This window comes from Astatotilapia calliptera, chromosome 8 (assembly GCF_964374335.1).
Source record: "Astatotilapia calliptera chromosome 8, fAstCal68.1, whole genome shotgun sequence".
NCBI classification, from domain to species: domain Eukaryota; kingdom Metazoa; phylum Chordata; class Actinopteri; order Cichliformes; family Cichlidae; genus Astatotilapia; species Astatotilapia calliptera.
Genome location: NC_137429.1, coordinates 28807255 through 28820750, shown reverse-complemented (window position 1 = coordinate 28820750; position 13496 = coordinate 28807255). Strand labels below are relative to the sequence as shown.

The 13496-nt window shown below is 41.1% G+C and overlaps 1 protein-coding gene and 1 long non-coding RNA gene across 3 annotated transcripts in view; one reads left to right on the top strand and one right to left on the bottom strand.

Annotated features, from left to right (window-relative positions):
- fmn2b (formin 2b) overlaps window positions 1–9238 on the top strand; it is a 56185-nt gene extending 46947 nt beyond the window's left edge. The window contains exons 17-19 of one of the 2 annotated variants that reach the window (XM_026177564.2): window positions 4777–4926; window positions 5038–5119; window positions 5562–9238. In XM_026177564.2, the coding sequence (XP_026033349.2) occupies window positions 4777–4926; window positions 5038–5119; window positions 5562–5588 (259 nt within the window). In that variant the 3' untranslated portion in view covers window positions 5589–9238. Of the gene's footprint in view, window positions 1–4776; window positions 4927–5037; window positions 5120–5561 lie in introns of those variants that run through there. The other variant, XR_013911072.1, reaches the window with a different exon arrangement.
- A 2083-nt stretch (window positions 9239–11321) lies between these two features.
- LOC145430498 (uncharacterized) lies at window positions 11322–12697 on the bottom strand. Its single transcript, XR_013911074.1, has 2 exons — window positions 12086–12697; window positions 11322–11883 (listed from the first exon to the last, which is right to left on the bottom strand). It is a non-coding gene; the product is annotated as an uncharacterized LOC145430498 (long non-coding RNA).
- Between the last annotated feature and the right edge of the window lie 799 nt (window positions 12698–13496).

Genomic DNA, 13496 nt, shown 5'->3' with positions numbered 1-13496 from the left:
CACACTTTTAACTCCTCAAGGCTAAAACTAAAGTTTTCATTGAGTAGGCATGGTTTTGTGTTAGGGGTACGTAAACCTGTATAACATCTCCATAACCATGGAAAACAATTTTGTGCTTTCTAAAAATAAAACCAAGGGGCAGCAGATACAAATAAGATACTAGAGGCGCAAGTATCAAGCTCCATGGAAGGAAAAGGAGCAGAGGAAGATCTGAAATCATGTAGCCCAACCTATAAAGTTGTCTGATACGTGTAGGATCTGAACCATTCCAGAGCAGTGCCACAAATGCCCTCACAGTGCTCTAAATGAGATATTAAAATAAGTCTAGGACAGGGGTCGGCAACCCTAGGCAGGGTTAACTGATGGCACGACCATAGCTGGACTAGCCATCGGGCATACCGGGCATTTGCTTGGTGGCCCGATAATTTTCTTTCTTTTTTTTTGTAACGGTTTAAACAACGAAAGGTGGTGGATTGGCCAGATGCTGGCTGGCAGGTGGATCAGGGAGAGGGGAGGCAGGAGGAGCAGAGACCCGAGGCAGCCGTCGGTCTGACTGTCAGGTGAACTGAACTTCAGGTAAGAAGTTCTGACCTGCAGTCTATCTGGGTCAGATATAAACCAAGTTTAGGTGGAGTTTATTTTCGTTGTGCTGACTTTTTACAGTCAGTTACAATAACTCGTACTGCGTACTAGCTAGCATGTTATATGTTATTGCTAGCAGTTTCTATACAGCTGGGTGGGTGATACGGTGTTACTGATAGTGAACGTTATTTTATTCATAAGGTTAGTTAGTAGAGTTGCCTACCGTCCTGTAAAAAGACAGAATCGTCCCGCATTCAGAGAAATTATTACGCGTTTTGTGTTGAGCTGAGAAGGGACGCAGTTTGTCCCGGACTTCAGCTAGGATGGAAAAAGACACAAAGGTGGAGTTATTCTGCTGCACAGCGGCCTCTTCTTCTCCTCTCATTCTCTCCCTCTCCTGTTGCTACTTTAATCATGAAACTGATCAAAGGTCAGCTGATCGGCTTTTCTCTCTTGTTTGTTTATCGCCCACTTTGCGCCAGATGTCGCGCTAAACAACAGCAGCATGTTTAAGCTTGATCAGCTGTTGTTAGAATTTATTTAATATTAGTTTCTAGTATCAGCTGATGTTTGCTGGAGCCACAGCTGTAAAGCTGCTGGTCATGATGTCGGTTTGGTTACTGAATTATCAGAGCTGAACAGGTGATGGAGAAACAGGTAGTGATGGGCAGATGAAGCTTCATGAAGCACTGAAGCTTTTCATCCAATTGGTTCACCCCAGTGCAAAGCGTCATCATTTTCAGCTCCTCCCATAAATGAAGCAAGCCTCGATACGCGCATCGCGGAAACGCCCCCTCAATTTCTCAACACAAGCTTCGCAGCCTCGATACAGAACGTCACATCACTAGAAACAGGTTTACCTTTTAGGTGACATGAATAAGTTGGAGGGAAGTTATGAACTGTTTCTGAGAGACAAATAACACCAGGATCCTTTTCTATGTAGCTGACGGCTGGTAACTGTGCAGGGGCGGGTCTAGCAAAGTTCTGCCAGGGGGGCCAGGTGGGGCAGGGAAAGAGGGGCACAAAGAAATACTTTCTTATTCTCATTTAAAATGTCTGGCTGTTATTAAATAATTATCTGAAGCTTACAACCAAAGTTTTTATCTGACATAAAATGTATAGAAATCATACATATACCAACAACACTGTCACAACAGCATTTGTTTTCATTCAAAGGCTTTATGGCTTTAATACCTGGTGGGCCGGTCTTTAGTGAAAATGCCCGGGCTGGTTTTTTGTGTCCCAGTCCAGCCCTGGGCACGACACGCAGTGAAATAATCTGAGAAGGTGCATCAAAAAATAAATGGCCGCGCCAGCGGTGCACATTGCAAATCAGCTCACATTACACACATTAGTTGTTCCTCTTCTTAATGACGGTATCTTAGCTAACAACCCCAACTACCAGATTCAACTTGTAATTGGCTAAAAATAACTTAGCCTACTGGTGAGAGGGTCGTTGTTAGCTTTCCACATTCCGACACTTCAAAAGCTTCAGAAGCTGTCCACTCAGCTCAGCATCAGCACCACGGAAATACACGGATACATCCGTAGACTCGAGACACAAGGCGTCTTTGGGACTTTCAGGTGTATGGACCAATGTTTTATTTTCTGATCAAACCAGAAATCTTTAATGAGCAGCTAGATTTGTCTCACATTAACTGGCTGAGTTAATGCCAGTTAATGCAACATCAAAGCAGCTGGAATCCACAGCTCTGAGTGTTCATGGAGCTGCATGTTCACCTGCTGGACATCACTACCTGACAAGTTTAACTGTCTTCAGAACATTGCAGAGGCCTTATTGACAGTATTTGGCTCTACATATCTGTGTGAGCAGATTTCCTCTCACATGAGTCCTCAGGTAGCCTCTGAATGCTGGACACTCGCAGACCTGTGTCTCTGAGTGGGAGACCAAAGATCACATTAACATGTGTGTCTCTGTATTAACAAACATGCCATATTGGCCCAGTTTATTTTTCTTATTATTGTTGTGAGGAGACCATAAATAGCATTTGTATTTTCCGTTGTACAGTTCATTTGCTGTTATGAGTTCTTGTTATGGAGAAAAAGTGTCTTTTTATCCATAACATAACAAAATAGCTGATAACGCTGATAGCTGCCAACATCTGCAAACAAATATAATTCTAGAAAGTTGTTCTATATATTGTGTAACTGTTCATATAGAGCGTTATTAAATTTATTGCTAATGCAATCATATGGCACACTGACTTCTGAGGAAATTTTAAATGGCACTCGCCATCAGAAAGGTTGCCGACCCCTGGTCTAGGAGAACTAGCATCATATAGTTTCCTGAATCTATAGCCAGGAGTATGTCATTAAATACCCTCAGCAGTGCAGATTCTGTGCTAGAGACCAGATTAAAAAATACATTGTTTTAATTAAAAAACACCTTCAATTGACTGTAAACAGGATTTCTGAAAGAAAAGGAAATATTACTAATAGGCCTAAAGTTAAATAATTCAGTATCCAACTGTCCAGGCCAGGTTTTTTGATCAGTGGTTTCACTGTTGCATGCTTAAAAGGTTTAGGAACAGCTCCTGAGTACAGGTAGCCCAACCAGTAACATTTTCTGAACCAAACTAAGCCAACAATTCTTTAATATTTGAACAACACCTGCAGTGTGCCCTTTTTCAGCTGTCTTTCAGCTTTTCGGGATTCACATCTGACAGCACAAGTTGTGTCAATTATCCAGGGCTCAGATTTGGTTTCAGGGTGCCTGGTTTTTAATGGAGCCACAGTATCTAATACAATTTGGCAGGGTGAATGAAACTAGGAGCAGAGTGTCTCTGTATCTGAAGACACAGACTCGGGAATCCCAGATTTCAGATTGAAATAAGCAGAGAAATGCGCAGTTCAATAATATGACAGTGCCACGCAGGGGTGTGAGGTTTAACAGGTTTAACAGGGCAAGGCAATGTCAAATAAGACAGGCTTATGATCTGAAAACACTTTATCACAGATGGTTAAGTCTGAAACAGACAAACCATGTGTTAGTCCAGACACCAACTGTATAAAATTAAGGGCCAATTAGGCTTAAAAAGTCCTTTAACCATTGGTTTGTCAGGACAGCAAATATGTACATTAAAATCACCAATATTAAAGACTTGATTATATTTAGGCATGACTTCAACCAATAATTTAGAAAAGTCATTTAAAAAGTCCTTATTACATTTATGTGGTCAACAGATCTCAGCACATAACACAAGGTGAGAGTGACCTAGCTCAAATAAGCTCAGTTCAGAGCTGGAGAATGGAGACACTGATGGAGATAGCGCCTTACTTTTTATTTTTAAGATGCCATAGAAAGGTGCACCAGACAGGCCTTCAGCCTCACCAGCGTACCGCTGTGTCGCCTGCACCAACAGTGATGCTTCCTCCAGGAAGCATTGTAATCAGAGTGCAGGAGAGTTAGTGATAACTGTCAAAAACGGGAAAAGTCTTTTGGCCACCATGAAGACACTTCACTCTGGCAGAAACTCAAAAATGCAGGAGACTATGATAATAAACCAGTAGAGTTAAATTTTGAGTAAGTAATGCATGGCAAATCTTCCGGAATGGCACTTAATAATATGCCATCGTGGATGAATTAAACTACCTGTGCAGCGTCTGTAGGGTCCAGGTATTCTTGCTACGGGTGCCTCATGCTACCAGTAGCAAGAAGTTGGACATTTCTTTTTTTATATTTGAAATGCTGTATTCTTTATTTTCATGAGTTACAGGCTATAACCGTCAACTGAAATATCTCACTTGTAATGAATGCTTTTCAATGCTTAGCATGATGACGTATAGTAGACGTCAGTATAGTATATAAAGAAAAAAGTATCAGAGCATGAACACTGCATTTCTTTTTTTCAGCCTCTCTCATAGTCACTGACGTTAGTGGTTTCAACTCTGTGAAAAATTTAAACATCAGATTAATATCCATTACATTTTGAACATAAAATGCTGTTACATTTCAATTAATGCATCTCCGCACTGGATTGCTTTTGTTATTGTTCTTCTTTCTTATTACTGGCATTGATAACAAAAATGGAATTACTAGCTACATTATAAAGCAATTCTGATAAACTCATAGAAACATGAACAAAGTTTATTAGTAAAACAGTCCTGAAACCACTCACACAGAACAAATTTTGTGTCAGATATATATTAAGGTGACAACTGGTGTATTTTCAGGTTCCTGGAACTTACAGTGTTTTTCTCAGTGAAGGCCAAAGCAGGAGAGAAAGAGGTTTCACCTAACATGTTCTTCTCCATTTGGCATGAGTTCTCCTCTGACTTCAAGGACCAGTGGAAGAAGGAGAACAAAACCATTCTCAAAGAGAGGTACAGTTGTTTCTTTATCCATTCTCTTCAGCTTTCTGTCTTGCATCGTGTCATTAAACTTAGCTGTTGAATATGCACTGTGTAACTGCATTAACATTGTATGTTTTGCAGGTTAAAAGCAGCAGAAGAGAGTTTCCGACAGGCCAAAGAGAAGGCATCCTACAGTGTCAAACCTAAACAATCATCGGGAATTGTACGTTGACGTTAAGCTCTTCTTTATTCTCTTTAATCAAAAGTTTGTTCTCTTTAGCTAACAAACTAAAGTTTTAAAATGTATAACATTTTTTTTTCTTCATTAATACACTAAATACATCTCATAAGGATTTTTGTCTTTGTGCTGGGAGTATCCACTGGGAAAAACTGGCAGCTCTTCCTATCTTTACTCCACATCATTGAATCTGCATAAGTCTGTCTGAGGGACTCCTTTTCAAATTTAGTTTTAAGACCCAAATGATTTTGGCTTATATTAAGCTTTTTGCTGTAAAGTTGTATATTATAAATTTTTTTATTTATTTGTATTTCTGTATTTATTTATTTTTTGTCAATGCAGTAACACAGGAACCCTGCAAAGTGTTTCCTATGGAACTGGATGGATGAATAATACTCAGTTAATCTCTCTCTCTGTCTTTCTACAGAAAGCCAAGCTTGGCATGAAAATTTGACATAGTGGGCTTGGCACGCTTGTTTTCATGACTTTGGACACCAGCAGTGAATCAACCACAAAAGTATGAAGATGACCGACAAGAGAATTAAGCGACAGAATAAATGAGAATGACCTACAATATGTGCAGACAAGCGATCTCTGGACTTTTTTTCTCATCGTTATTTTTATGTTTGGTCACATTTGCCTGCTCTGTCTGCCTGTTGCTTTAGATGACTATTGGATTCAACAGAATCATGAAAAGATGCTCCTTCAGGGCCATCAGGTGCAAAATATTTACAGTAATCATCAGCATCCCTTGTCTATGGAGCCCAGGTTTAACTGATAATGTAATACACTCATAATCATTAACACCATCAAGTTTCCTAAATAAGTATTTGAAAAATAATTAAAAACAATAAGCAATTATTCCTAACGACACTGACCTTTATTAAGAGCAAATGAGGCCAGTAAGATGTGATGGAAATTAAGCACTAGTGACATGATGGTATTGGATTTACTATGGAAAGTACTGTTGTTGCAGACTTTATCTAATTTTCAGTTAAAAAATTGGGTTCTTGTTTTTATACTCCAAGCAGTAATCCATAATGACTGTGAACCAATAGAACAATTTTTTGTTCAAATATCCATCCATTCTGCTTCTCTGGGGCTGGGTCGCGGAGGCAGCAGCCTGAATGGAGACGCCTAGACGTTCCTCTTGCCAGCCACTTCCTCCATCTTATCCGGGATAACACTGAGGCAATCCTAGGCCAGCAGAGAGATGTAAACTCCTAGGTCTGCCTGAGGACATCCTGACTGGAAAACCTTACTTAGTAGAGCTCTAGGAGACATGCTCATCAGATGTCCGAACCCACTCAACCGGCTCATTTCAATGTGGAGTAGCAGCAGCTCTACTCTGAGCCCCTCTTCATGTCCTTACCCTCTTATCTCTAAGAGAGAGGCCAGCCACCCTTCAGAGAAAGCTCATTTCTGTCGCTTGTATCTGTGACCATAGGTAAGGATAGGGAAGTAGACTGATTGCTAAATCATAGCATCATGTTTATGCTCAGCTCTCTTTTCACCACGATGGACTAGTACAGCATCTGCATCACTGCAGCTGCAGCACCAGTCTGCTCTCCTCACTACCTAAACTCCTCCACTTGGAGCAGCAACTTGTCACTCACCCGCAGAGGGTCAGTGACAAGTTCACCCTTTTCTCACTGACAACCATCGCCTCAGATTTTGGAGATGCCGATTCTAGTTCCCATCGCATCACACAGCTGTGAAACACTCCAGTACGAACGAGGCCACTACCTGATGAAACCAAAAGAACAACAATGTCTGCAAAAAGCAGAAATAAAATTCTTAGGCCACCAAAGTGGAAGCCTTCCACCAACTGGCTACAGGGGCAGTCCCTGTGGAGTTTAACACCCACCGGAAATGAATCTGACTCATTGCTGGCAATGAGCTCATGAAATGCTTTTACAGGGACCCAAATGGCGTGCAGCGATGGGAGTACCCTTACTCCCGAGTCCCAGGTATTTAAACCCTAGTGGTAGTTATCTCTCAAGAGATAACTAGGGTTGATCATGTGCCGTATGTTCTGGACACTCGGGTGAAAAGCAGAACTGAGCTGGACTGATCACCACCGTGTGGTAAGTTAGATAACGCAGCATAAGGTGTGCCCTGAGTTATTAAGGGCTCTGGATGTTGTAGGGCTGTCTTGGTTGATATGCCTCTGCAACATCAGATGGAGAGCTGGGTCGGTGCTTGTGGATTGGCAAACTGAAGAGGTGCTTCCCATCTTTAAGAAGGGGTACCAGAAGGTGTGCTCCAACTGCAGGGGGATCACACTCCTTAGTCTTCCTGGTAAGGTCTATGCTAGGGTACTGGAAAGGAGAGTTCATCCAAACAGGCCTTCAGTGAAGCTGGTTCTGTTTTGTAACGAGCTGTCTTGCTGTAGTCTTCTTCAGACAGTCTCCACTGCCTGGGTTATAGGTATGTAAGTGATGAAAATGAGACCACACCAAAGAACACTATGATCCAGTGTAAGTTTTTGAATCTAGTGGATGAAGTCAGTAGTTTTCAATATGAAAGGGGGGTGTTCCACAGGAGGGGAGCCAGGATGGTGGTGAGGAAATTGGAAACTTTGTAGGTGGCAATTTAGTATTAAAAGCACTGTGTGAATGTGTGTGCGTGCTTTAAACGTTTCGATCAGAAAGCCTTGAAAAGAGTTACTTTATTTATAAAGTTTAGCTTGTTTGAAGGCAGGAAGAAAACTGGCAACAATGCCAGTTGTGTGAGTTACACTTATCAATATCACAACTTTATCATTAAGACACAGGAGAATCTGATGGGTTATAGTCAAGTATTCCAATAACATTTATTTCCAAATTGGCATGGGGCAGTTTTAGTTTTTATTCTTTCGGCTCTAGTCCCAGTCACGATTAATGGTCTGAGAGCGATTAAAGAATAAATACAAAAAAACCCAGCCCAATAACAGACACTATTTTAGATATTATTTTTAGACACTAGTTTAAAATTTTAAACCCTTCTGTTCTCTGTGCACAGAGTTCCACAGGTACATGCTCTATGAATGGTGCTGCTGTCTTTTGGACACTTGATTGGTCAATAGTAGTTTCATACTTGTTGCTATCCAATCTGGAACCTAACCTGCTCCGGATAAGGTTAGGTTACCATAGTGAGGTACCCCAGTAAGAAATCAACCACCTTTGTAACACAGAACACATAGGGTTAACCCCCCAGGTTACCTGAATAAGACAAAATCCTGTGTCTACAGGAGTCTCATTGACTAAGGACCTTTTGACAATGACTTGTGACCCTTATCAGTCCAACTTCTGCATCCCATTCTAATGAACTCCAATTTTGGTATTTTAAATGTATTGACTCAAGTCATGGACTCTGCTATTGAAAGTATTAAACACTGGAGTCAAAAATAATATCAAAATCAAGACCTTAAACAGTCCAGCATTCAGAGTTCTCTCATCTGACAACTTCAATTTTATTTTTGTGAACATTCTTTTTTTGTGGTTTAGGAAAAAGAAAGAGAGAATACTGATCTGCAAACACTGTATGGCATTATGTTTGGTTCACAAAAAACATTTCAGGAAAATGTAAGCCTGCAAAGAAAAACTCATGATCGGTCTTTGTAAAACACCCATATGCATCTGGATATTTCATTTCTTCTCTTATGTATTTACTGGGACAGAACTCTTTGTAACTATCAGATGATATCACTATGATTGCTGTTTACTGTAGGTTTGGTTTTCTTGTAACTGTGAGTGAGAGTGTAAACCATTTCCAGAGATTACACAGAGCCAACCAGCTTGCCTGTGCTGAAGACTGGCACTGATAATTGCATTAGAAGATACTCATGGCTATACTGGGCTTTAATGTGTAGATTCTGACTGTAACTTGCCATCTTTTAAAATCAACAGAAATACAGCCATAGACACATCCTTGTAAATTAAATCATCTCGCCTCAATAAACCTCTCACTTTGTGATTCTGCATCCTCAACACCATTCAGACTGTCTTTTAGCAGAAAATCCAAGTCAGCATACATTTGTACAGCTGGTATGCCAAATCTGACAGGCAGCATTTTGCAGGTGTTGCAGAATTAATGTAAAGTAATAAAATGTTAAAGAAATAATATGAGCATCAGCATGATGTTTACAATTGCAATCTAGTTTGGGGCAGTGCTGTTCCAGCATCAGGCTGATCTAGCACAAAGTATGATGTGGGAACTGTGAGTGGCTTGCAAACATTGGAGGAGTGGAAACACTCCGTGCAGGGGGGGTCAAGCAACTGTTTTTGATGTGGAAAAATAAAAGAACTTGGAATATCTGAGATCAATCCAAGGCTCAACTTCCATCCCATCCAGGTGGACACTGCTGTTCACCCAGTTTGAATTTTGCCCTTTCCTGTTGTTCATTGTCAAGCCAGATACCTTGTGCTGTCAGTTAGAGCCTGACTTGCGTTGCTCACCTAACTTTCACCAGAAAGTACACACACTGGGTCTGTGACCCAGTGCCATGACAGTTTCCAGCAGTTTCCTTTGTGATTCTTTCCTTATAATGCTGCTTTATTGAACATGTGCATCAGTTCTAACAACACAACAACAGGTACGACAGCTAAGAATAAAACTCCCACTAGGCAGCCCTAACGCAAAAGCATATCAGATGGCGTAAAGCCGCAATGCCCCCCACAGCTCAACACAGGCACTAACATAACCCAGTATATGACACCTTCTTCTTCCAGCGGTCTCTATATCATCTGCCTACATCATCCGCTTTCCCTAGCATCCTCCTCTGTCACACCAACCCTCTGCATGTCCTCTTTCACAACATCCATGTATCTGTTCTTCATCTTTGGCTCCTCCCTGGCAACTCCAAATTCAACACCCGTTGTCCATTATATCCACTATCTCTCCTCTGCACAAGTCCAAACTATCGTAGCCTTGACTCTCCTACTTTGTCCCAAAACTACTCCACGTGAACTGTCTGTCTGATATGCTGATTTCTATTTTTTTTTCATTCTAGTCACTCCCAATATAAATCTTAACATCTTCAGCTATGCTGCCACAAGCACAGTGCTATCATTTCAAACCATAAATTAAAGTAGGTTTCACTACCATCTTGCAAATCCTAACTCACGCCTGGGATGGGTATCGTTTAGGTTTTATCCGATACCAGTACCAAAACGGTACTTTTGAAATGGTGCCGGTGCTTAAACGGTGCTCGAACTGGTGCTTAAAGAATGAAGAACACAAACTTTGTCCAAAAACCTCTCATGTTCAGCTGTTTTTTTTTTTGTAAAAAGATAACAATGTTAGTCCTCTCTGCAGCTATAGGGCATATATGGTATCACTCCTGGCTGGAAGCAGTGCTTAAACAATGGAAAAAACACAAACTTTGTCCTAAACCTCTCATGTTTAAATGTTTTCCACTTTTTCTTTGGTCATTTTAGCCTTTTTGGCCAGGGTGAAGGGAGCATCTGCCATCAAACAAGAAGACAGCCGCATGTAGCTATGATGATGTTTGCTAGTTCACCTTACATGCATTAATGTAATAACGTGGTTAGCCTACTCAACGTAAATTACACACGAACAACATGAAGTTACTCACGCAGAGAAGAACGGCTGCTGCTGCATCATCATCCTCATCATTCCTGCTACACTGGCAGGGCTAGGGGCCAGGACTCTCCTCTTCGGGTTTTTGGGGGATGTTGCTGACTCCGGGTCCGATAACAGGCACCACACCCGCAGTAGATGTGCTCGGTGTGAGGTCTCGCAGCAAGCTATCAAATACGTCGCATTTCTCGGCTTTTAAAAAAACACTATGCGTCGCCAGGTGTTTCATCAGATTTGAGGTGTTACCTCCTTTGACAGTACACTGTAAGAAGTCATCTATAGAATCTACCCAATAAATCTGAGGTAACAATTTGCATTGACTTTTTTGGGGTAGATTTAGTTCAATATATTGTGTATAAAATAACTTCAATAAAAAGCTATGAAATACTTAATTAAATTGGGTAAAATTTACCCCATATTTATGTATACATTCAACAGCTGCTTACTCATTGAAATGAGGTAAAATTATCTCATGTTTGCTAGTTGGTAATACCTGATAATTACTAATAAAATTTAATTATTATCAGTTGATAAACATTACCTATTCATATAAGGTAAAATGCACCCCCCCCCCCCCAAAAAAAAAAAAAAAATATTCAAATGGTTCCTCATCTCAAAGTTTTTATTCCATAAAAATACAGAATAAAGTGCAACACAACAGCTAATGCAGACAACACTTTCAAAGGCCACTCAGTCCATTTTAAAAGCCAAAAGCACAGAAACTCTACAAGTTGTTTCTGTGCATGTACGTTATCAAACAGATAGAACAGAACACTAACACCAACATGCAATAGTTTCTGTGCTTGCTGTCAGAAGAAAAATTACAGCTCCACCAAGCTATGTCCTCTGGGAACAAGAGGGGAAAGGTGTGTGCATTGCATAAGCTTATTTTTGAGGCCGTGGACCCTTTTCAGTAGTTTCCCCCCGTCAAGTTCCAAAAACAGTTTTTGAAAAGTGTCAGATGTGTTCTTCAGCTCCTTCGGATATTCGAGGTTGAGGGCATATATCAGTCCCATCAGCAGTACACATGCCTTTGCTCGGCTTCCACATCCCTCCATCACTTGGTTTCCCTCAATCACAATGGACACATCTGATGGATCCTCCTCAGCCATGATGTTGTGGATCACGATCACCTTCATCATATTGTCTGTGTAATCCTCACATTCCTACGTGTTAAAAAGAAAGAAACAAAAAGCATACACATGTTTTATTTTATTTAAGATGCTTTTTCAATATATTTCAGTTGATCTGAAGAGGGGAGTGGACACGATGGATAGAGAAGGGGAGAACAGGGGATAGGAGAGGACAGGAGAGAAGAACATTAGGATCCCTTGAGTTAATAAGTGAACTGTTATCAATATGACAAACCTGGCAGTCATGAAAAAGATCTTCTTGTCTTTCCCCGAGGTAGCTAATGAGGCAGCAGATAAGGAGATCCCTTTTCTTCTCGATGCTCTGTGTCTGTAGGGAGATACAATTTAGTGAAAAGACTAAGTCGAGTGATTTACTTACATTAAGACTGAATTCCTTAAAAACAAAAACATGGCTGATGCCTCTCTCCAGCTTTCAACAGGTGAGAGGCTGGGTACACCCTGGACAGCCAATCACAAGGAAACATAGAGACAGACAGGATAAACAACCACGCACACACTCAAACCTAAGGACAATTTGGAGAGACCAATTAACCTGACAGCCATGCTCTCTGACTGTGGGAAGAAGCTGGAGTACCTGGGGGGAACCCACACATGCACAGGGAGAACATGCAAACTCCATGCATAAAGACCCTGGGCCGGGATTTGAACCCAGGACCTTCTTGCTACCCACTGCAGCCCTCCATAATTACATATTTGTGAAAAAAGTCAAATAACATAGGTCATTCAAAGTGTCCAGCAGAGGTCTCATCTTGGAACCAGCAGCTCCTCCTTTGGCAGGCATAAGCTGCAAAAGACCTGGTGTGTACTCATCAAGTTTCAGCATGAATGTCTCCACCAAAGAAACTGTGGTGATGCGTCTGAACTCTTCGATGAGCTAAGAAGTAAGGGGACAAAAAAATGACATTTCAATTTGTTGACATTTGTTTGACATTTGTTTTTTGGTGGAAAGGAATAGTTATCACACATACTCACCTGAGCCTCAGTGAATAATGCTGGCCACCTTTCTTTTAACTCACCCACAGAGGGGCAGAGGCTGACCACTCCAAGTCTTCGGCTAGAGAACGTTTTATTCATTTTTTCTGCAATTATCTTTGCGTTGTTTTTCTTTGTTATTTCATAAATTAATTCCAGCCTCTCTTTCTCCAGTGTCTCTTGGGTTTCTCCAGTAGGATGCGGAGGGAGATAATTAACCTCTGCTTTTTTTTGGCTTTTTTACATTCTTTGATGGCACTGCATCAGCTGGATGCTTCCTTTTTAAGGCATTAATTTCAATTTCCGGGTAAGAAAATTTTCGAGATCTTAGCTTGGCACGGTAATTGTGCATCTTGTTTTTTATGCGCTGCTGCCAGCCATATAAGCCGGCAAATGATCCTGGCTCCTTAAGACACGCAAACTTTGAAACCAAGGCTTCAGGCACTGAGAGGATCTGCTGATTGGTTGGGTAAGCAGTGTACGAAAAAATTACTTTTGCATTGTTGCTGATTTAACACTGGCATCCATGAAAGGTCTTCCAGTGTTGCGATATGAGTTGTTTGCCTCAGCGAGGATTAGTTGTATGTCTCGGGAAAACTCCGGTACTTGAAATGGCACTGGCCACGCAGCAGGGCGACATGAATCAGGGAGAA